The sequence below is a fragment of the Elgaria multicarinata genome, chromosome 15 (assembly GCF_023053635.1).
Source record: "Elgaria multicarinata webbii isolate HBS135686 ecotype San Diego chromosome 15, rElgMul1.1.pri, whole genome shotgun sequence".
In the NCBI taxonomy this organism is placed as follows: domain Eukaryota; kingdom Metazoa; phylum Chordata; class Lepidosauria; order Squamata; family Anguidae; genus Elgaria; species Elgaria multicarinata.
The window spans coordinates 30,336,022-30,361,004 of NC_086185.1; the positions used below are offsets into that span (position 1 = coordinate 30,336,022).

General features: G+C 41.4%; 1 protein-coding gene across 1 annotated transcript in view; it reads left to right on the plus strand.

Annotated features, from left to right (window-relative positions):
* Positions 1-24,528, plus strand: part of ATP7A (ATPase copper transporting alpha) — a 38,625-nt gene extending 14,097 nt beyond the window's left edge. The window contains exons 7-23 of the mRNA XM_063141957.1: positions 2,587-2,748; positions 4,290-4,366; positions 4,710-4,935; positions 5,517-5,750; positions 6,202-6,293; positions 6,732-6,859; positions 7,012-7,166; positions 8,764-8,898; positions 11,243-11,437; positions 11,581-11,763; positions 13,724-13,937; positions 15,498-15,644; positions 15,942-16,084; positions 16,296-16,499; positions 16,967-17,084; positions 17,581-17,683; positions 19,077-24,528. Coding sequence (XP_062998027.1) covers positions 2,587-2,748; positions 4,290-4,366; positions 4,710-4,935; positions 5,517-5,750; positions 6,202-6,293; positions 6,732-6,859; positions 7,012-7,166; positions 8,764-8,898; positions 11,243-11,437; positions 11,581-11,763; positions 13,724-13,937; positions 15,498-15,644; positions 15,942-16,084; positions 16,296-16,499; positions 16,967-17,084; positions 17,581-17,683; positions 19,077-19,353 — 2,793 coding nt within the window. The 3' untranslated portion in view covers positions 19,354-24,528. The remainder of the gene's footprint in view (positions 1-2,586; positions 2,749-4,289; positions 4,367-4,709; positions 4,936-5,516; positions 5,751-6,201; positions 6,294-6,731; positions 6,860-7,011; positions 7,167-8,763; positions 8,899-11,242; positions 11,438-11,580; positions 11,764-13,723; positions 13,938-15,497; positions 15,645-15,941; positions 16,085-16,295; positions 16,500-16,966; positions 17,085-17,580; positions 17,684-19,076) is intronic.
* The last annotated feature ends 455 nt before the right edge of the window (positions 24,529-24,983 follow it).

The window sequence follows — 24,983 nt, forward strand, 5'->3', positions numbered from 1 at the left end:
TCACTGCCTCACCTGGATTTGATGAAAAGGAAAAGTAGAGCTGGGTATCATCCGCATATTGATAACACCTCAGTCCACATCTCCGGATAACCTCCCCCAGCAGCTTCATGTATATGTTAAACAGCATAGGGGATAAGATAGAGCCCTGCGGAACCCCATGGCTTAGGAGCCACGGCACAGAGCAATAATCCCCCAGCACCACCTTCTGGAATCGGCCATCCAAGTAGGAGCGGAATCACTGCAACGCAGTACCTCCAACTCCCAGTTCAGACAACCTATCCAGAAGGATACCATGGTCGATGGTATTGAAGGCCGCTGAGAGGTCTAGGAGAACCAACAGGGTCGCACACCCCCTGTCTCTCTCCCGACAGAGGTTATCCCACAGGGCGACCAAGGCAGTTTCCGTTCCGAAACCAGGCCTGAAACCCGATTGAAATGGATCTAGATAATCCGTTTCATTCAAGAGTGCCTGGAGTTGTCCTGCAACCACTCGCTCAAGCACCTTGCCCAGGAAAGGGATATTAGCCACCAGCCTGTAGTTGTTAATGTCCTCCGGGTCCAGGTTAGGCTTCTCCAGGAGTGGTCTAATTACCGCGTCTTTTAAAGAGGCCGGCACCACTCCCTCTCTCGAGGCATTTACAACCTCCTGGACCCAGCCAGCGATCCCCTCCTTATTTGATGTAATGAGCCATGAGGGGCAAGGGTCACACACACAGGTGGTCAACTGGACTTGGCCAAGCACCTTGTCCACATCCTCAGGCCTCAATAACTGTGGTTTATTAAAAGCTTGGAGGTCATACCATTCATTGCATACAAAACAGGATCCACTTCCATAAAGGTGATGCCACATGGAACTTGCAAAATGGCTGTGAAATGGGTAAACTTCACCTACATTATATTCTATTAGACTCCAGGTGAAGAACTTTTTATTCTCCCAGTATTTTAACAGTCCATAAATTAATTTTAACTTTGCTGTTTTAAATTTGTATTTTTCCATTCCTGCTGTTTTTATCTTGGTTGTGCTTTTATACTGTATTTTATATTATGGTTTTATATTGTTGTTTTATACTTTGAATTGTCTTAATTTTGTAAACCACCCAGGGAGCTTCGGCTATTAGGCGGTATAGAAATGCAATAAATAAATAAATAAATAAATCCATCTGCATTCACAACTCAACTTGAAAAATGTTAGTTTGGAAACCTGGCAATGTAACTGTAGCCAGATCCTGTGTATGTTTACTTGAAAATCTTGAATTCAGTTGTGCTTATTCTCAAGTATGTGTAAGATTGTACCCACAGTGCATTTCTCTTTGCTCTAAAGTAGTGTAATCACCTAATTTTGGCATTTAACAGAATATATTTAAAAAGTCTGTGTGCTAAAAAGGTCACATTATTTTTGTAGTCACTTATATGCTTCTATTTCCAAGTTGACTGGAATCTGTTTTTCATAGTACAGATTTCATGAATAGTTTCATGAATACAGGACTTAATTTTTATTCATTTTCGTTCAGTGCCACCTTTTGCATTTTCTTGCTAGAGAGGAAGCAGGGTGAGAGAGTTGACTCTGTACTACTGGGTGAGATAGGAAGTGAGACTGCTGACCCAAACATAGTTGAGATATATTTTCTCTGTTAAGAGGTATTGTAAGAATTAATTACAATGAATATATATAGCAAGGAGGATGTAACGTGAGTAGAAATGTGAGCTAGTTGGGAAAGTGAGATAGAGTCAGCAATTAACCAGTGATTACCAAGCATTTAATCCTGTTGACTAGGCAATTATACTTCTCCCGCCCCCAATTTTCTTCCGTTCATGTGCGTCATGTTAGATTTGCAAAACATATAGGCAGATTTAATAATGGTGACAAATTAGATTTTATGTTAAGTATATGAAAGCAATTAATCTACATGTTATTTTTTAAAAAAATCTAAGTAGCCACTGTGGTGATGGAAGCTGAGTAAGACTAGGATTCTGGTGCATGTGGAGAGGAGTTACGCTACAGTCCCAAAGTCCCAAGTAAAATCATCCACCCTGTGCTGCAAATAGCCCAGGGAGAGAAGACCCCCATTGGTGCCAGGGGCAACTTCCCTTCTGGGGCTGGGGTTGGGGCAGGATTTTTCATCAGGATGGAAGCTGTGGGGGAAGGGTTAAATTCCATTGATTCTCCCCCTCATCTGAGCAATTTACATTTTAAAAAAAGCATGCACATTAATTGCTTTCACTGATAAACAGTGTTCCCTGCTGGCTAGCTGAGTTTACATTCTTAATGCATGCCTCCATATATATGTTTATTGTCTTGTATATTGTATTGCAAGTGCATTGTATTGATCCTATAATTGTTTTACTGTGCCACTTTAATTTGTACTGTTACAGAAAGGTAGCGTGTGTATACACACATATACACACCACACTTCTGTAGCAGTGCTTTGAGTGGTGTATAGATTAAAGCAACACAGTGAAGCAGCTATAGAATCAATACAATACACTTAGTAAATGTCTTTATTGTCTGGGAAAACTGCTAAATCTTTCTATTAGTTTACTCTCAATTTCATTATTTATAATGCATGCAAAACTTGTTTTTAACAGGTGAGAGGAATGACATGTGCCTCATGTGTTCATAAAATAGAATCCACACTCATGAAAACAAAGGGGGTTCTATATAGCTCAGTAGCTCTTGCAACCAACAAAGCACACATTAAATATGATCCTGAAATAGTTGGCCCACGAGATATTATACAGATTATAGAGGTAAGTGATCTTGTGAATGCAGTTTGCTGGTTTATTTACATTAAAAACAAACAAAACAACTATAGCTGGAAATAATGAACTCTCCAGGAGAGAAGGCAGCCTGGGTAGTGTTCCTGGGACATACTTTGCAGCTAGAACTTGCTGGTCCCACTATGGGTAGTGAAGATGCCTGTATTAAGATAAATGTGATCTTAGAGTGCCATTTGTCTGATTATTTCTTTACTTCTCATTCTGTTCATTTAGATTATACACATGCAGGCAGACTTTTTGTCATTTTTAATTTTAGTGTGTGTGTGTGCGCGCATACACATAATCCAGCACCTTGTTTTTTAGGTAATAATAACAATGTTAAAGAGTATATATGCAAGTATCCTAGTCTACTGCTAAGTATGTTTAAAATGCATCTGCTTTTCTGTGCTTACAGTATTGTAACAGATATTCTAGGATCAAACTGTTAGCAAGGAATTGTAAGTTTACAAAATTCCTGGTATTAACACACACAATTTTTAAATAAAGGATTGTGAGAATATCTTTTTATCTTTTACTTTAAAATCTCAAACAGTTTCTACATGATTCACACTTGATATAAGAGCATTGAACAATACCAAAGATAAATCGTTGTTACAACTGAAATACTTTTTAAAGTATTTTAAATTCTAGGAGCATGGCCTTTAAGGTAGTAAAATATTTCATCCACATGGTATTTCTGTGCTGGGAGCAAAAAGGAGCGTAGAGAGGTCAGTGAGGACTGGTGCCATTATCCTCCCGAGGACAGGTGTTTGCTTTTGAAGTTCATGTGATTTGCCTCTCATATTTATCTGATTTCTTATCGGCGCTGTTTATGTGTTTCTTTTCTGCAGAACAGAATTTCTTTAATAATTAGTAGTTGTTTTTCCCAAAGTTCTCAGCTATTGTTTAGGAAATAATATATTTACTTCATTGCTTGTCTACTCATTTTCTTTAGTCTCCCAAATAGAATAGCTTCAGCTTCTCTTCCACAATTTCATTGTTTCATTTCTCACAGTATTTCATGTTCACTTATTTTTGTCGTCAGCTGAACATGGACAATTGTCTAGTAAGCAGTTATCATTTCCCCAACTTTCTTATCTGATGTACCTGGTACACCTTTCCTGTGTTTAGCTGGGGGGTGGGGGGGAATCGTTTTCCCCATAGCAGGCTCCTAGATCAGTTAAAATTTTGGTTAAAAGTTATAGCATGTCAACACAAATGCTTCCGTTCTTATCAACACTGTTTATGTGATTCTTTTCTGCAGACTTCATATAATAATAAACAATATCTTAACATTTCACTGCTCCTTTATGAAAATTGTAGCTTAGGAAAGTTTTGCAATTTATGAGACCAATTTGGAAGACCAATAAGTAATTTGGATAAATATTTGCAAGGTAGCCTATTATGCAGGTTGGTGCAGGAGTCCTGTAAGATGCAATGGTTTGGGGGGCAAATATTTGTCACAGTATGTATCTAACTAGATTGTATGTACAACTTTTGTACACTAAGATAACTCTTTTTTGTCATTGTAGAATTTAGGGTTTACTGCTTCCTTAGTGAAGAAAGATAGATCTGCTAGTCACTTAGATCACAAACAGGAAATAAGGCAGTAAGTATTTCTGGTTCATGCTCAAATCCCATTCAAGATTCTTTGATTCCTTCCATAAGAATCCAGTATGATGATGATTTTAAAGCATTGATAGTTACAGTTCATACATGCACTATCACATTCAAGAGCTGATATACTTGTGCATGTACAGTGTTACATTTTGATCTTCTTTAGTGGTTTGCCATCTTGGGCTTCTTTCATACAACTCACTAAATGTTCCCTGGCACACATCGTGCCAGATGCAGGAATTTTGTTCCATATGCCACAAATTGTCATATCAAGCTTTACATAATTTCCCATGTTATGAGTTTTTCAACATTATGTTGTTCTCTTCTAATTTAAGATGGAAACGGTCCTTTCTCGTAAGTCTGTTTTTCTGTGTTCCTGTAATGGGGCTAATGATTTACATGATGGTTATGGACAGCCAGATGTCAGCCCTGCATAAGGCTGGAAACTTGACAGATGAAGAGATGGAAGCATACCATTCCACTATGTTCCTGGAGCGCCAGATCTTTCCTGGGTTGTCTGTTATGAATTTGCTCTCCTTTGTGTTGTGCGTCCCTGTACAGGCAAGTAGAAATATGTCGAGTACTACCGTAGTAGTATTTACACTTCATGTCAGAATTCCTTTTGAAGAACTATATTGATTAAGGATTGGCTGCTTAACTTAATCCTTTTGGAATTACTCCGTCTCTCTGTATGTGTGTGTAAAGCTATGGCACCTAAAATGGAGTATATTCACACTGTTACTGTGTTTAAAGGTAACAGATAAGTCTCTTTTCACTAGAAAGTTTGCTTCATAGATCTGTTTTTTGATATTGCCCCCCCATACTAAAACTTTATGATGAATGCACTCTTGTATCCCACCTTACTTGACCCAAAATGCTAAAGTAGTGATTCATATTCCTTTTAATACTTGCATTGTAGTGAAAGAAATGATAGGAATACGCTTCACATTCTGACAAGGGTGTGTGTGTGTGTTGCTCTCTTTTAAAACTTTTTTTTCTGTTTCAGTATTTTTGCTTTCTTGAGGTTGGGCTATTGTAGAATTTTTCTAGCTAGTTGACTGACCTTTTCCCTTAAAAGTGGTTCTCACTTAAGTGTGTTTTCCTGGCTTAAAACATAAAGTTGGCTTTTGCTCTCTTTACAGTTGGTTGGAGGTTGGTATTTCTACATTCAAGCATACAAAGCCCTGAAGCATAAGAGTGCCAACATGGATGTGCTGATTGTTTTGGCAACTACCATTGCATTTGTCTACTCCTTTGTTATTCTGCTGGTTGCAATGGCTGAGAAAGCAAAGGTCAATCCTGTGACTTTCTTTGACACGCCGCCTATGCTCTTTGTATTCATTGCATTGGGGCGATGGCTAGAGCATGTAGCCAAGGTAAACATACAACAGCTGCTCATGTATTTTGATGTGTATATGGGGAGGGGTGGGGGGAGGAAATGACTAAAATGCTTTCAGTCTAGTTACCATTAGTGCTGTGAGATTCTCTTTGCAGTTCAGTGCTCAGTTCTTAGTTTCTCACACCTGAAGCTTGTAAGAATCCAAAGGAAAAGGCAGATATACCATTCTACATGTGACAGATGTGCTCTGAAAACACATGCTTTGTGACACTTACCCCCACACTTAAGCTATATTTTTATCTTCACCTCAAACTGAATAAGGGAGGGAAGACTGTGTTGTTTAGAATTTACTTGGAATTTCTCTTTCCTAAATCGGTTGCAGTCAGTATGTGTTAAAAACAGGGCTTGTGTGAAACTTGTTACTTTGTTGGTTGCAATGACATTTTATGTACTTTGAATATAAAATATGCAGCTCCATATCTTTATAGGGTAAAACATCGGAAGCCCTTGCAAAGCTAATTTCACTACAAGCAACAGAAGCAACTATTGTTACTTTAGGCCCAGACAACATTCTTTTGAGGTATTACACTTTTTAATTAACTTTTGAGTAAAAAATTTGCAGGGAAACATTAATACATTTCAGTGTTCTGTACGCATTGATTTCAACATACTTCTTATTTCTGTGTCTCAGAGTCAACGTATGTGGTGCTTTGCAGAGTAATATAAACAGAAGACAAATTCTTTGCCTAAAGTGCTATAATCTAAATTGTACATATTTGGGGGATAGGAGGATAACTCAAGAGTAGCAGCCTAACAAGGTGTGAATATGTACAGGTTCAGTTTTACAAGGTTAGGTTTAAGTTCAGGTGAGATTAGAGACTAAAGAATGGGCTAAACCAAAAGTGGGTTTTAAGAAGGGATTTGAAGGACGAGAGAACTATGATATGCAAGAAGCAACAAACTGAAGCATTGTAAGGCTCACATTACTAACTATTGAATGTTTATGTTCTCTTCATAGTGAAGAGCAAGTTGATGTTGAACTGGTTCAGCGAGGTGACATTGTCAAAGTGGTCCCAGGAGGCAAGTTTCCAGTGGATGGTCATGTAATTGAAGGACATTCTATGGTGGATGAATCGCTCATCACAGGCAAGCTGATTTGTTTTGCATTTTCATGGATTCTAGAAATGGGCAAATGCCTTATGTGAGGGGTGGGTGGATGAAAGAAATTAGGACTAGGGTGAGTGAGAAATGCATATGAACTTCCCCTTTAATATTTTGTTGACCTTCCATTTATGCAGGTGAGTCAATGCCTGTTACCAAAAAGCCTGGCACTACAGTCATCGCAGGTTCTATTAATCAGAATGGATCACTCCTAATCTCTGCAACCCATGTTGGATCTGACACCACTCTCGCCCAAATTGTCAAACTTGTGGAGGAAGCACAAACCTCAAAGGTACTGTCAGATAAGGAGATGGGGGAAGTAAAGGTTTTTGTCCTATTTCTTTGGCCGTAATTCAGCATAAAAAATTTGTGGCTTAAATTTTGACAGCAATGCATGCTTTCGTATTGTGTCAAATTGGAAATGACGGAAAATTTCTAACCTTCTGTGTCTCCTTCTCTCTGATCCTGGCAATTGGTAGGCCAACAGCAAGCAGTTCAGTCTGGAGTATGTCGAATACCGTTCTAGCAAAACATCACAAACAACACCTTGACTAGGTTCAGACAACACGATAACCAGTAGTGGTTTATATAGTTGTCGGTTGATTATTTAACCCACCATGGGTTTTCGTGTTGTGTGGAGGGAGTTTTTTAACCAATGGTTGGTTATTTGGCTGAAATAACCAACACAAATAACCGATGCTGTGCAGAGTTGGCTATTTGAACCACAATTGGTTATCGTGTTGTGTGGAGGGTACCATTGGTTATTTCCTCAGCCACCATTGGTTATTACGTCAGCCATAGATTCACAAGGCAAGAGCGGTCAAAGCAGTGGCTGCCGCTCAAGTCAAGCTGGCAGGTTAGATCTTCTGCAACAGTGGCTGATAGGACACAAGCAGGAAGCCTGATGGGGGAGAGAGGGCAGGGGATGAGTGAGTCAACTCAGTGTGGACAAATAGTCAACTCAGCGCTGATCCTAATCCACACTATGGTTGATTATTATCTTGTGTGGGGAGCACCCCCTAGATAAACAACTATTGAGTTGATTACCCCACCGGTGACTATTGTGTTATGTCGTAACTGTAGAAAACGACATCAGTGGTGGAAAAATGTTGGTTATTAAGCGTATATTTCAGGACACATCTGCACTTTTGAGAGTGTCATGGATGCTCTCACAAAATGGCTGCCATGGCGATCATGGCCAGTCACATTTCCCAGAAGGCAAAAGTGGTGAGACTAAAAGAAAAGTAACTTGCCTAGGTTACTAAGTACAAGGTAAAGCTCCAAAACACGGAACTGCTCTTTTGAACTCAAAGTTGGTGCTAAAGAGCAACACCTTGCTTTGCAGCGTGCCAGATTTCCAGTTTTAAAACAGTTAATTATATTAAAAATTACAAGTAAAATATACATCAGAGGAGCCAGGGATCCAAGAGAGGTTTGTGAGCACATTGAGGGCTCAGCTATATTTATACATTGCAAACGTATAGGCAATATACTGAAGCCCAAGCCTCCTCAGATGTCAGTGAAGTCTGCCTTCATTTTAAGGTCAGAAAGAGAGGCCCTTCTCATTTGTCCACCCATGATTGCAATTAGGTGGGTGACCACATGGGAGAGGGTCTTCTCTGCAGTGGCCCCATACCTTTGGAACAAACTCCCATCGGAGGTCCGCCATGCACCATCCTTGCAGGCTTTTAAGAAGGTCTTAAAAACATTTTATGTTACTGTGGCCTTCCCAATAGCATCCTATTGCTGCTATTGTCGTTGCTGTTGCTGGTTTTATTGTTGGTTTTATTGCATTTAATTGCTATTTTATTGCGGCCAAGAAATGTTTTAAATAAATAGAGAAATGGTTGCTAGAATTAACTTTTTTGTTCTTCTCTCCTCGACTTTAGGCTCCAATTCAGCAGTTTGCTGACAGACTTAGTGGTTACTTTGTTCCTTTTATTGTCGGTGTTTCTGTGGTTACACTTTTTGCTTGGATAGTGATTGGATTTGTCGATTTTGAAATTGTGGAAACCTATTTTCTTGTAAGTTTCTATTACTTGTTCTTCTGAACTTTTTGCAACTTGGAAGCTCTGGTTAACTTCAGCGTTTGTTCCTTGGGATATTGTTGATATTTATTGCATTGTCCTTATATACACCAGTGTGCCTTCCTTGAATATTAGTCTTCAGTAGCAAAATTACTAAACATGAGAGTTATTTGTAAGACAGAGTAACTGGAACTCCCCATTACCCTCTTGGTCCGTCTGTATGTGTTTAAAACTGCTGTTTTGCCTACATTACCTAATCGTGCATTACAAATGCCTAGAAGGCTAGGGTCTATATAGGTAGCAATTTTCTTACTTCATAAACTTTCATTCCGATTTTCATTCCGCCCTTAAATATGCAGCATTTATGCTTATCTTCTCTGTGCCTATAAATTGGCCCATTTGTTTACGTGCAATTTCTAACTCTATGAGGACATGGTTGGGAATTATAAACTTTAAAAAGAGCCATGCACTTAATAAAGAAGAACATGATTTGTGCATGTACAAAAGAGCAGGTGCAAGTTTGCAGAGCCAATCTAACTTCTAATGTTCTGTAGCTTTTGAATACTTAATCTTGAAATGTTATTGAATTGCACTCAGGGTGAGTAACAATATGCTCATTCTTCTACCTTACCCTTGGCTATTGGTAGATAATTTGAATTAAAATATATTGCACAGCTTTTTAAAGATACACAGATTCATGCTCTAGTGAGGCTCCAGTGAGGGCCAAAGTTGAGGGCCTCCCACTGAGGGTACCCCCTTGCCTGTCCCTGCAGACTTCATTTAGCTTGAGGTGGTCAGGTGTGTAGGGCCCAATCCAGAGATGGTGTTATGGGTCATCACCAACACTTTGACTTCAGCCCTGAAGTTTCTAGGGAGTCAGTGTAGACTTCAAGAATGCTTTAAGGTTTTGACAACATTTGTGTGACTAAGGCCTGTTTGCACATCACGATAAGCCATGCTGAAATCAAGCCATTTTGGCTTAAAAACAGGAGTGGGGGGAAGCTTAAACCCTCTTCCTGAATAGGCATGGTCCCAACTTGGGTCCATGTGCACTTGCCCAGAGGTAAGTCAATCATGCATACACACATAGCTGTAGTAGGAAGAGGAACATCGCTACGTAACTATAGTTGCTAAATCCCATTCAGGTTATATAGAAAAAATAGTCACCATCAAGGTTGCTCAGTAAAGGTAAGAGAAACTTTGCTCACAAGGGGAAAAAGCTGGTCGCTGTCAAGTGAAGCACTGAGCTGGAGGTGGGAGGGACTGAAGGTACTGATGAGGAAGGAGACACTAGTGCATATTGTTGTCAGGCAGAGTTCAGTAACTGAGGTTGTGAGGAGTGGCCTTGTTTTGCTCTTGCCAGGTATCGCTGTAGCCCTCTCAAACAAGCTGTGCACAAGCCATTATGGGTTCACATGTCTTGGCAAGCCATTCTGAAAACAAGCCACACTAACAAGCCATGGGTTCTTCTTATGGCTTGTGTGTGGTTAATAGCCCATGCTTAAGCCATCGTGCTGAGTTAGGACAATATGACAAGCCACTCTGAAACAAGCAAGGCTGACAAACTACCATGGGTTGTTGCATTGTGTGAAACAGGTTTAAGTCTAAGAATGGGTTTGCCTATAATAAGGTTTCTCGTCACTGTCATTGCTGTCATTTTGGATATTTGAGCTGCGGTGGAGACATGCTGTAGGAGACATGCTGTTATGTGGGGTGGGTTGTTGGGATGCAACCCTAAAACAGCCCATGGATTCTGGGTGGCTTGCCAAGCACCCTAGCAACTCACCCTGAAAGGTCTCACGCCCCCGTCACAGCTTGAATATTCAAAATGGTGGTGGCGACGGCAATGACAACAAGCCCTGTGAGGAAATTTCTCCATGGTGACTTCTCATTGGATGCAAACCCGTTCTTACAGTGTTGACATGTACTGCTTCCACTTTTTTGAACATCTGGGTTAGTCTTACACTAAATTCATATTAAACACAATCTGATTTCTTCCAAATAAACATTGACGTATTTTGCGGTATTGGCTCATTACGGACGTCACCCAGACTATGGTTTCCACTTATGTACAACAGACAAACAAAGGTCTAAATCTACTTAATTTTTGTTTTAGCTTTTTATTTTCATTTCCATTTAAATTGTTCAGCAGTGGAACTGTGGCTACAACTGTGGTTTCTCAGCTCAGACACCCTACTAAATCATAGTTGAGCTTCCCTAACCATGACTTGCTATGATGTCCGAATTGAGCTGAAGTGTGCGGCCAACCCTATCAGTCATTCGGGGTGGGGGTGGGGAAACACCCTGATCGACCCTAAGGTGCTTTTTTGTGTGTCAACAGGGCTACAATAAGAGCATTTCCAAGGCTGAAGTGGCAATCCGCTTTGCTTTCCAAGCCTCCATTACAGTGCTGTGTATTGCATGCCCTTGCTCATTGGGATTAGCAACCCCAACTGCTGTAATGGTGGGTACTGGTGTAGGAGCACAAAATGGCATCTTGATCAAAGGCGGAGAACCTCTAGAGATGGCACACAAGGTAAGAAATCTGATTTCCCTTATTGGTTGGGACACAAAGACAAAATGATCATGATTTGTTGAGAAACATGTAAGTCTTACCTTGTCCACAGTATGGACATAAAAAGAAAGTGCTTGGCCTCTGATGTGTGTGTCTTGTTGCAGGTTAAAGTTGTGGTGTTTGATAAAACAGGAACCATCACCCATGGAACTCCAGTGGTGATGCAGATGAAGATGCTAGTGGAGAGTAACCGGATACCACGCAATAAGATTTTGGCACTAGTGGGAACTGCAGAGGGCAACAGTGAACATCCTTTGGGAGCAGCTATAACAAAATACTGCAAACAGGTAGATGACTGAATATTTTGCATAGTTAAGATATTGGGGGGAGAGAGAAAGAGCCCTTTGCAAAGTGCTAACTAACTTTGGTGGACATACAGCCACGTTGTCTCTATTGTCCAGTGGTCCAGTGAGGTTACTTTTACATATTCCCACTTAATCAGAATTTTAGGAATGTAGTGTAATAAAATTCTCTTCACCACCTGGGAAGATTTTCTCAGGCAAGTTTATGACTGTGAGTTTATTTATACCCTGCCTTTCTGCCAAAAATGGCGCTTAAGGCAGCTAACGATAATAAAGATTCAAATCAATTCTAGACTGTCTTCAGTCCGACTTGTTCTGAATTTTCCTCCAGTGCTGCTCTAGTTGCTGTCCCACTTGTTTCATCACTCGCAGCTCCCTGGAAAACCCAGAGCTTCTTTGGCCCCACTAAACAGGAGAGGATGCTCAGGAGTGATCATGTCAACCAGGCGAGCCATTTCTCCATTCCAGAAGTCAGCAAGGGCTTCAACAGAATAATCTGCTAAGGTGACAGTAAAATCCCCCAAAACCCATCAGAAAACTATCCAGATCCAACAGCCTTCTAGGGTGAACCATCTTAATTGGTCCCCTGCCAAGGATCAGAGTCCCACTTAGTCTAAACCCCATGAGGCAGTGATCCTTCTATATCAATGGAACGATTGGACATTCCTCCACCCTACTCACCATCATCCCACAACACAGCAAACCAGATCCATAGTGTCCCCTGCCAGATGAGTGGGGCTTGGTCACACTACTCTCAGTGAAACGATGCAGAGGCTGAAGTAATCTACCAATCTGAAAGTATTTATTTTATCAGTATTGGTAGAAGATAACTGGAGGAACATGTTCGATACCTTAATTTGCTTAAATGTATATTTCACACCCTAAATCTTCATTAGGAAGAATCCTATGGGAAGAATTGGCGGAGGTGTTGAACATTTGTAAAATACAGTTTTCTGAAGCAAGCAATGAGCAAATGGGTTACTTACCTGCACTCTCCCCCAAAATCTGATCCTCTACATAAACGACGAAAAACAATATTGTTTGAAAGAACAAAATGGTGGCTGGGCTAAGTCATGTCAAGAGTTGCTAGTCTCCAATAAATGAACACCAGATACTTCCATTATCCTAAGAGCCAAAACAAGTTGAAAGATTAGATATATGGGATGGATAATAACCAGTTTAATTAAGTCTAACCAACGTAAAAGTAATTTAACTTTCACATTTTTCTCAGTTGTATTGTCTGTTTAAAATGGATCATGAAAGAGCCCAATGTCTACAAATTCCCACTTTTTCTTCTTTGAGAACTTCCTTAAAAGAACTGTGCTTCCAAACCATGCCCACTGCATTCTTCAATGAAAGCTATGGTTCACATGTAACATGCAACAACCCATTGGCTTAAAAAAAGATGGGTTGTCATTCATAAGTGGAAGAGAGCGCCCACCTCTTCTCCTTGTACTCTACAATCTATGATCCATTCCTTCGTGTGGAGCGAAATGTCTGGACCTGAATTGCTGGGTTGTTTAGGGGCAAAGCAAACCAGCTGTTAACCTATGGTTTGTTATTGGGTTAACCGCTGGGTTGTTTCACCTCTAAACATACCCCAATGGTCTGGATTTGGACATTATGCTCTCTCCAGGTCAGCCACTATAACCCATCAGTCTTTAACAGCTCTGTGTGCATAATTCCGAATTGTCTAGAAACATACAGCTTTGCTGAAGTGGCTCTTTATCTGCATCTCTCCCAGAGTTGTGAGGATTTGATAACACATCTTCAGCATCAAACACTTTGGTATTTTATTTTTATATTCTGTCCCAAACACCCAAATCTTGGGTTTTGATGTTATGAATTTTTTTTTAACAGAATAACTCTTTTTTCCCCCTTTTTAGCCCAGTTTGGTTGGCTGTATCCCAGGCACTTCATCTGTTCTTCTTCTTCTTCTCTTTAGGAATTGGACGCAGACACCCTTGGAACTTGTACTGATTTTCAGGTGGTCCCTGGTTGTGGCATTAGTTGTAAAGTCACCAACATTGAAGCCCTACTGTACAACAGGAGTGAGAGTATTGAAGATAATAATGTCAGAAATGCAGCTCTTCTGAACATTGAGGAGACCACTGAGGAACTGACGCAGTCTGCCTTGATCATTGATGAGCAGTTACCAAGTAAGCCGAGAGGAACTTGTAAAATGTGCATCATGCGAAGCGGAAGCCTGGCTTTGGCCTCCGTGTTGCTGGCGTATGTTGACTCTGCCCTTGGCTGAAATTGTGTTGCTTGGAATGTCACGCCTTTCGTGTCTGTTAAGACACAGCAGCATTTCCGTGCTCATTTTCAATTAATTCAAGATCAAACACACACATCAGGGCAACAATCTGTTGCAACAATAAAAAACCTACTTTCTAGGCAAACTTTTAAATGCCTGAAGATGGAGCCTGGGTATAGTCTGCATTTCAATTTGCACATCATACACCATTACAGCATGGTGTATTATGTGTAGCCTAGAGTAGGATGTAAAGGGATTGTGGTGTTTTACTTTCCTCCCTTAAAAGCAAGCATCTGCCCGAGAGTTTAAAGTTGTGTCAGCAGTAATGGCTGAAGGCCCAGAAATCAAAGGGAGCTTGGCAGGATTTTCTCTTACCCTCATTTATGCCTCACTGGCCATTGTTTGGCATTCCCAGAATGAGCTGCAGTTAGTCTTGAGCGCATGCACTTCCCACTCCATCATGCATGGGTGATAGTTGCTTTTGGGTTTCTATAACCTAGAGTTTCCCAAGTTTAGATATAATGGGAAACATTCAGAAGAGAAAGCTTGCAGTCCCTCTTTTGTATGTGGAGGAGAAGAAGGAAGAAGAAGAAGAGTGAACAAGCCCAAGGCTCAATGGATCTCTTTTTCATCATGCTAAACCATGGTTTCATGGTTGACTCAGGCCTTTGCTCTACTACTTTATCCACTCATCCCAGAGTGCAGGACACGGAATAACGGGCTGAAGTTACAAGAAGCCAGATTCGGGCTGGACATCAGGAAAGACTTCCTGACTGTTAAAGCAGTACGGCAATGGGATCAGTTACCTAGGGAGGTTGTGGGCTCTCCCGCCCTAGAGGCCTTCAAGAGGCAGCTGGGCAGCCATCTGTCAGGGATGCTTTAAGGTGGATTCCTGCATTGAGCAGGGGGTTGGACTTGATGGCCTTATAGGCCCCTTCCAACTCTACTATTCTATGATTCTACTCTCTTTTTTTCTACTTTAACACGCTAACCAGCGGATCCCCTTATCCACTGCTTTTACCAATCTCTTGTTCAAGTAAATGTTTAAATAAAGTATTGCAATTGTATTGGCTTTACATAACAGCCAAGTCATTTTATACTGCAGATTAGGAGGGACATGTATCTGGATGCCACCCACACACCCATAAACATCCTGCGTATGAGAAACTAACGTGTCAGGTTGAGGGCTAGACTAGAACACATTCAAACGTGTGATTTGCCCACCTATCGCTGAAAGTCATACAGTCTGCCTGGTCTTCTATAGCATCATTCTTCTGATTGTGTAGTTTGGCTGAACGTCCATTTATGCACCAGTGCGTAATCTGGATAATTCTGAACACCTCACTGTAGTTCCTTGCCACAGTCGATCTAGCCATGAAGAAAGGTTCCTGCAAAGTGAACACGCATGAGTAGCGGCAGAGGCCTCTGTTCTTGGTTAACGACAATGCTATTTTTTTTTCAGCCACATGGAGTACTCACAAGTATTCTGTTCTCATTGGAAACCGGGAGTGGATGTCTAGAAACGGGCTTCTTGTCAAAAGTGATGTTGACAATGCCATGATTGAGCATGAACGTCGAGGTCGCACTGCTGTTCTTGTCGCTGTGGACGGTAAGCCTGGGGCTTGATCTGGAAATTGAATATAGAGTGTTTTACATTGCAAAGTTGAGGAATGCAGGTGATAACTGAAAAGGCTGTGGATGGAGCAGTGACGCGTGGTCCAACCACCCCCCTTCACTGACCTAGGCAGTGGAAAAAACACTGCGTCTTTAATTTTGTGCATTGCCACCAAGACGGATAGAACGGGATGAAAGGAGGAGGAAGGAGGGGAGGAGGAAAGAGAGTAAGGGGAAACCCTTTACAGACAGGAAGAGGATTAATGGGAGCATGTTCATGATGTTTGTCTAGGAGAACTTTGTGGTTTGGTAGCCATCGCTGACACTGTGAAACCTGAAGCAGAGCTGGCAGTCCGAACTTTAAAGGCGATGGGTTTAGAAGTTGTTTTAATGACTGGTGACAACAGCAAAACAGCTAGATCGATTGCTTCTCAGGTAAGCTGCTGTACCTCTTGGGTTGGCCTATCTAGCTTCAGTTATCTCAGCAGGTGTAAAATGCCTTACGGACCCCGCCGTTGTTGGGTGATGAGAATCGCTCCGTTCCACTGAACTTTAATAGCCTCCGCTCGTTATTTCTGCCCATACAGCTTATGTCGTGCCTCTGGAATCTTCTAATGTGGTTTTGAACTTTCTTCTTCTTCTTTAGGTTGGCATCACTAAAGTGTTTGCTGAAGTGCTCCCCTCCCACAAAGTTGCCAAAGTCAAACAACTGCAGGAGGCAGGGAAACGGGTCGCAATGGTAGGGGATGGAATCAATGACTCCCCTGCTCTTGCCATGGCTAACGTTGGAATCGCCATTGGCACAGGCACAGATGTGGCGATTGAGGCGGCGGATGTCGTTTTGATTAGGGTGAGTGGTGGGGATTGCGGAAGCCACGTGCTAAGACCATAGAATCATAGACTAGCAGGCTTGGAAGGGGCCTATAAGGCCACTGAGTCCAAACCCCCTGCTCAATGCATAAGCTGCTGCTTTCCCTTTTAAAAATAACAAGGAAGGGGCGGCTGGTTTAGGGGGAGCTCCTTTGCATTTCGGAGGGAGAAGCGGTGCCCCTTTGCTCTCATATCAATACCTATATTAAAATTTTGCATGAGAACTGGAGTGGGGCCCTGACCTGGAAGCTTTGTCTCTTTCTCAGAAGATGGCTGTTGGCTCGTGGTAGTTCAGAAGAGATAACGGATGTGGCTATAAGCATTGCTGTTTTATTAATGCCACTTGAAATGTGTGATTTGCCATGTTTAGACCAAACCATCAAACATGCAGTATAAAATGTATCATGATACTGAGGTAACTGTCCTTGTAAACTCTTTATTTGGCAGAATGATTTGCTGGACGTGGTGGCAAGCATAGATTTATCACGGAAAACTGTCAAAAGGATACGAATCAACTTTGTCTTTGCTCTCATTTACAACCTCATCGGTGTTCCTGTAGCGGCTGGTATGTAACTCTTGTTGGCCAGGACAAACTGCATAACACTGGATATTTTTGTGCCGTGAAGTATTATTTGTGAATAGATATTGGTAAATTATTCCTTGGTAAGGGATTTGTGTGAGACAGTAGAAAGTCGTAATTAATAATAAATATGTTGCAGCACAGGAAAAGAAACATATTAAGAGCTACAACTGATCCCATCCCTCATTATTTACACTCTACTGTAAGCAATCTTGGGTAGAAGAAAGAGAAGATTTCTCAGTTAAGCAATACAAAATGGGAGTAGATTTCGTTTCCCCTATTGTGCCACAAAATTACACAGCTAAGCTAAATTGTTCTCTGTTAGCCCCTACGTTTTCCCATCTCGTACTTGGGTTTTGCCTTTACTCGCTCTTTCCCTACACAAAAGAGTAAATTATTCAACATTCTTCGTACATTCACTGTTTTGTTTGTGGGTCTGAGTGCTGATTTTCCTTTGGGTTATTGCTTTTTCCTTTCCTAGGCGTCTTCCTTCCAATTGGTTTGGTTCTGCAACCTTGGATGGGCTCTGCAGCAATGGCTGCTTCTTCGGTTTCTGTCGTGTTGTCGTCTTTACTGCTGAAATTGTAAGTATGATACGCTCAGGCATGTCATCCCCCACTTTTTATTTTATTTATTTATTTAGAGTGTTTTTATCCCGCACCTCAGTCAAAAAGACTCCTGGAGCAGCTTACAATTGATCAGTAAAGAAGACAGTCAGTCTTCTTTTACTGATACATCTTTTGGTTTTCCCTGATTGAATTTCAAGAAACACCCTCTGCTTCCAAAAGGGAGAGAAGACCAGCAACCTAGACTCTGCCCTTCCTTTTGAAAATCCAGGCAGGACTTCCCTGCACCCTCACTTTCCCCAAAAAACCCTCTGCTCCTGGATCACTACCCAAAGCAGCCTGTAGTGGAGCTACCAGAAAGTGGCCCAGCCACAGTTTTGGGGAAGTAAGGCGCAAAATGTACAACGACTTCAGTTTCTCTCTTCTCTTTTTTATTAGGGTTTTTATATACCGTACTCTCACTGTGCATTTTGTGATCTGGATCTCATTATCTCAACCCTATTGAGAGAGTCTTTGTTGTTGTCATTACTACAAATTGAGGTGGTGAGACTAATCACTGATTGGATTGTTGATCCATGGCTAAATTCAGATTTGAACTCAGTTTTCTGTCCAGAGTTCAAATAACGTTAGTTGCTGGATTACAATGGCTCTGACTTTCCCAATTTGCCTTCTTTACTGTAGTTGTTCTGCAGTGTTTTCTCTCAAGAGAAGAAAATCTTTGGATCCCCTTCCTAGTTAGGAATTCTTTCCTTCCTTCCCCAAAGAGCCCAGAGGCAGAAGAGAGGGCGGTCTCCTCAGCCTGGTCTGCAAATAGTTTTGGGGAGGAGAGGCAGCAGAGACCCCTGAGGCCAGCCAGGGCAGAAGCTCAGAAACGTGGCAAATCTGAAGGGGATGGGAGTATGTGAAGAACGTGGTAGAAACAGTGGGCAGAACTTGTGAGAACAACATTGGACTAAAGCATTTGGGGAGCGCTGCTCTGGCGATGGATCCCTTCTGGCAGAACCTTGTGGGGATTCCACTTGTGGCTGTGTGCACTTTCCTTCTTTTCCTTCTTTTAATACATAATTATTTCAAACTGGGACTGTCGTCAAATTAAAAACATGATTCAGTATTTGTTTTGGTTGATGGTTTTATTAAATTTGTATATTAGTAGAAACTGCAAAGCAAAGCAAAAGGTATATCGTCTTAGAAAAAGGAAAGGGCGAAATGACTCTTTAAAGATGTTTCTGCCATCTCCGTCTTTATAAGAATTTGTGGTGGTGTTAATTTTTATTCTTTTTTAATTGACTTCCCAGTTAATTGGGGTACCTTTTTAATTGATTTAAACACTTTAAAATTAATTGATTATATGCTTCAGCCCTATTTCAAACAGACAACACAACTGATGTTTTATGTATTTCCCCTCCTTTAGATACAAGAAACCTACCTGTGAGAAATATGAACACCGTGCCAGGAACCAGTTGAGACATAAGAGTCCGTCAGAAATCAGTGTCCACATTGGAATTCATGAAACCGGGCCAGGGTCTCCTAAGCTGAGCCTCATGGACCGCATTGTCAACTACAGCCGAGCCTCGATCAACTCCCTCTTCTCTGACAAACGGTCCCTCAGTAGCATCGTCCTCGGTGAGCCGGACAAGCACTCACTTCTCGTTGGGGACTTCCGGGAGGAAGATGACACAACTCTCTGAAAGGCTTCTCTGGACAGAGTGGGCTTGGCTCTCTCCACGCACTGATCTCTTCTGGAGGCTGGCCTGGCTGTACTTTGAGCATTTTAAAAAAGATCTTTGGGGGTTTAATTGCTCTGTTGAATTGGGCAATTTTTTTTCAACACAGGTAAATGGTTTCTGCACTGTTTTGCCAGTATTAGCAAGCCAGAGCTCAACACACACACACACACGCACACACACGAGAGACAGAGCAGGTCCTGGAAGCCAAATGCTGAGCAGCATTGCTGAGCTGCTTTTCCAATCATTCGGTAAGACACCGAAAATGGTTTCAGGGCATTCTCTGGGATTATGAAAGGAGAGTCATCAATCAGCACGTGGTTTCCAGGCCATCTCTTTGCATATGGCACGATGCTGATTGTCCACTAGACATCATGACGTTTAAAATAGTTTCTTTTGTAAAACAGTTGTATCTTATTACGTAACATTCAGGATTGCTCTCCTTCATGTAAAAAGGCTTTCCTCAGAAGATGTCAAAACAGAGATTTCCCCTGATTTGGACAAGAGAGAAAGAATTCCCAGTATCTGTTTTCTCCCGCATGCAAGCCTACCGATCAGTACACTCCTCTGAGGCTGTGGCTGAGGGCACAGTGCCAACGATGTGCCGTGAGTTTGGGGCATCTGCTCCTGATCTAGCCTCTGCCCATGCAAAAAGTGAGGTGTCAAGGACCTCTTCCTCTCTTGTTGCTTGTGGGGAAGCAGCTTAAAAATGCACATCTTTGAAACTTGTGAGCAGGCAGCTGTGATCCATGTTTCAGGCTAGTCAGTAGATCTATATCCTAGACTACGAGTGTATTCAGAAATTACAAAGATGCACCTCTTCCAGCTCTTTCAAGTTACTTCTCTTCTTGCGTGTTGAGTGTGCTTATAGTAAGCAGTCCTGAGCATTCTTGACTCATTTCCTTCTAAGATAATCATAAGATACCTTCATTGGACTTTAGATTATTTTTATTTTCGTTTTGATAAACTGAAATTGTCTCAGTTGTCTCAGTGCTACTCCTGCAGTTTGGTGTCATGGCTGTAGTGTGGCAGCGGCGGCTGGTATTATACCATACTAAAAATAATTAGTAGTGTCAGCGCTGCTAAGGTTACTCTAAGCCAAAGCACTTTTTAAACTAAGATCCACATTTTCTGGCTGGGGATTTTGTTTCCCCGCCCCCCTTTGAGTCACATTCTTTGAAGCACATTCTTTGTTAGTTTATGAACTTTTAAAATGAAACTACTTTCTAAGGAGAGAAGTTGGTCCTTGGCTTACCCACATTTCTTACAATGTTTGTGGGTTAGCAGATGCTAGATTTTCTTGGCTGTAAAAATGTCCTAATCAGTGTTTTAGTAAGTGGTTACAGAGTCCTTCTACCTGATAATGGAAGCATTGATCTTTTCTTTATAGCATTTAAAGTAGCAAGCAAGACCTCGCAGGACCCAAGGCATCTTTGATTCCCCTCATGAACCCATACTTCGGGATAGGGAAAGCCATACCTTGGGACAGTCACAAAGCCCACACGGAGCAGCAGCATCTGACTCAGGATCGTAACCTTCCCTGGGACTTTCGAAACACACATGCGTGCACACACAGAGTGCAGGGGCCGGCATGCACAGTTCAAGGATCATTGGGTTAACCTGCCCCCTTTCCTTGGCCACCCATCTCCTCCTAGCCACTCCTTCCCCCACTGCCAATTTAGCTCAGACTGGATTTCAAAGGAAAGTGGGGGGGGGGGGACTGTTTGCAGATGAAAATCAGCAGACAGGAGCAGGAAAAAAGAGCCCCTCCTGTTGGTTTGCTCCCACCTGCTGGCCCATTTGAGGCAAACATTGAGTCCTGTGCCAGCCATCAAACATCTAATTCTGTTCTTAGCTGGAATTTGCCCCATGACTTTTAGCGAACAGCTCTTGCATTTTATCATGTTCTTTTAGAAAATAGTGTGGCAACCCTGAAAGACAACAGCATATATAACTAGATAACTTGGGGCATCTGAAACTTAGAATGTTTCTAAGAGTGCAGCTTAAAAAACATAGAGCCAGATTGGCTGCACAAAAGCAACTAGAAAGTTTCTTGAGGTATCTTTCCTGTCATGCCACACACAGTACTTTCCAATCAATCACTATCATCATCAAGATAGAAAGGACTTTCTTTAGAAAATGCTCTTCCGTGTTTCATCTCTACAAAAGACGAAAATTCGAAGCAATATTATATTTTCTCCGTCTCACAAATCATGCTTAATAATACCCTTTGAAAAGGAATACAGTTTTTCTCAGTACTTGTTTTAGGGACTTTTTCCTGGTGGAATCAGCCAGTTAAAACTGGAAGCAGTGGTGGCAATTTTCCTCTGAGAGCCCACGTTTTAAGGCAGCCTTCCCCAGCCTGGTGCTCTCCCGGAATGTCGGGTTACGACTCCCAGCATCCCCAAGCCAGCATAGTGATTGGCCATCTTTATGTTCTGTGTACATCCACATGTATATCTTCACATCTCACATATGCACATCTGCTTGATTTGTCTTCTGTAAACTGCCCAGAGAGCTTCGGCTATTTAAATAAATAAATAAATGTCTGCCAGCATACTTACAGTTAACCTTTCAGTGAAGGCCCTGTAGCCTCCTCCCCTGGCAGCTCAAGGAAACATGGCTTTTATGGTAGGTAGATTTAGTTTGCAAGTGCCACCTGTCAAATGGAATTGCTCTAAAAGCATCGTTGGAGGTTTTTTCCCTCTAGAAAGCAGGAATTATTGGGCAGATGTTTGGCATTGAAATGGCAGCCACCTGCGGAGAATTCTGCCTGCACTGACGTTAGTATTCCACAAGCTAGAGGACCGTGCAAAGCTTGATGTCAAGGTTAGATGATTCTGTTTATGTTGAACAAATTCTGTTAAAAAATAGTTCTTTGCACTTTCACTTTCCTAAAAAGCATATTTGTGATTTATTCATTTTTAAAGGAAAACTGAAAGCAGATTGAGTTTACAGGACAGAGCCTGTCACAGTACAATGCCCACTCAAATGTAATTAATAGAGGGCACAATCCTGGCTGTCGCATGCTGGGAGTTGTAGGTCTTTTTCCTGTCTAAACACGCATACGATTGCTTCAGAAGTTTGCTCCATTTCAGTCAAAGAACAGCATGAAATGTAGCATGAAACCTGAAAGTTACATGGGTAAATTTAAGTTCCGAATTGTATCCCTATTGCGGATAACCCTAACCCCCACCCCACCCCCAGAACATGCCATCACTTCAAAATCTAAGTCATCTAGACATGGTTTGCTAACCCTTTTTTAGAGTCTTGATAACTTGTGAATAATATTTTATACTCAGCTTTAATTCGAAGAACCAAAATTGCTCTTCTGTCTTGAATGTACAGTGTTCATATAAAATGTAAATGTACTCTTCCTGTAAATAGGTTTGTTTCTTGAACACATTTTGTTATCAAGAGTTTTAAGTTATCATGTTCGTTAAAAACAGTTTTAAAATCTGCAGAAAAAGCTATACAGTACATTTTATGTTATTTATTTTTGCTATTCCCTATAATCAGATTCATGTAAGACTTCTGCTTCCCAATTGATTTAAATTACAAGACAAAATATGCATATAGGCATATATACAAATCAGGACGACCTGATATTTTTTCTTTAGTCTCCCACAGTTCATGCCTGGTATCTCGCTACCCTTGTAATGCCTCTGACAGACTATTGGCTGGTGAATTAAGTGCTGATTCAGTGGCCAATTTTGCTTTTCCCCTCCCTATGCTTCAAATTAGGTGCCCATCTTTTTTATTCTTTCAGGTGCTACATGTACATTCAACTAAATGTTCATCCATCTATGTGTCTGGAATGCATTTAAAGCAGAATGTTTTTTGAATGTTGAAACTGCTTCAAGGGGGAGGCAGCGGCGGCTGGGGACGTTGCTGGTTTCCACCTACTGGCGCTGTGTCCAGCTGGATCCTGCTGCAAACCCATAGCAACGATTCTTCCTGAGCTTAATCTAGGAGAAAAGATAATCTAACCAAGTCTGGGGAACTTTTGGCCTTCCAGACGTTGAGGGACTCCAACTCCCATGATCTTTGACTATTGGTCAGGCTGGCTGGGACTGATGGGAGCTGGAGTCACAAGTTCCCCATTCCAGATCTAGGTTGAAGGTTTCCCACTCCAGATCTAAACAAGCCATAAAATGCACTCCTAGAGCAGGCTTGCTGCTCACATTATGTCTGTCTGTGGGGCTGTTCACATGACACAACAGCCCGCTGTGGGTTATTTAACCTAAAGTGAGGCTGCGGAGTGCTTGTGGTCACCATTTTGCATATCCAACCCTCACTGGGGGTTGATGTGTGGTGCAAACCCGGCAAGTGTGGGTTATGTAAGGGCTAAACAAATCTCATATAACTCCTTGTTTATTTCAGGGTTACGCAATGATTATTTAACCTTCACATAATCTATGCTTGCCAGTTTCACATGACTTGATAAACCCTGAGCGGAAGTTGGTGCCTGTTAGTGCCGTGCTCATCATGGCTTAAATAACCCAAGATGAGCCACGGTGTGTCATCCCAACCTGTCCTATGTCTACATCCACAACTGGACAGTTAATGCAAGCTTGCACAAAATTTTCCTATTGCTTTTTAAAAATGGGTATTTTTAATATATTTGGAATCAGGGATATACAGGTTTGAACTTCTGAACCCTTTGACTGAAGGCTGCCTTACATGTTAAGTGGCAGCAAACCTGCGACTTTCAATCCCAACGTTTTGGCAAGTGAACCTGTGAGATGTTTGCTACAGTTTTGGGTGCATTCCAAATGTTTTGTCTGCGTCCATAAAACAGATTTGCCAGGTCACCTGTGGCAATAAGAATTGCCTTTCCCAATCTCCTGTAAAACTAGCTATTCAGTTTTTAAGGGAGCCAGAAATGTTTCCATCTTCATGAGCCTATGACAACATTTGCTTTTTTCTAGTCTAAAAAGCAGACGTTCCATATAATTCTCTTAATTTTCAGGAAACACTCTGTGGTTGTTGTAAAAAAAAAACAAGGCAAAAAAGTAAGGAACACTGTGCAATATTAGTTTACAATACAAAATACTTTACATTCGCTGGATATACTATAATTATAATCCTGTCAAGAATGTGCCTTCAGATCTATAAATGTTATAATGCACCATTAAATTACTGGCTGTGTGTGGATTATTACCATAATGGTACACGTTCAGTTTCAATCAGTTTTGCAATTTCTGTTCAGAAGGACATCTCCTAGCTAAGTGTAGCATCCTTCGTTGCACCACTCAGAATTAATTATTACATTCTTGATCTTTCTCTACACACCCAAAGTCACCACCTGTAATAATTGTATACAAAATAAATGCACATTTTAGAGCAGGGAGACGCAGAAGGTGAATTGCAGATGGCTGCAAAGCCTTTGATGGACCACCTAACACAACCTGCTCACAAGGTGCACCTTCATCCCACCCAGTAAGATGCTTAAGATTCAGGATCTTTCGGCACAGGTCAGTTGTGCCTTAACTCTTGTGAGGACTTTGTAAATTGAGGCCATGTGTGAAGCTTGGGGATTCTGCTTTGTTAAAAAAAAAAAAAAGACCATGAAAGACCTGAAGTCTGCACCT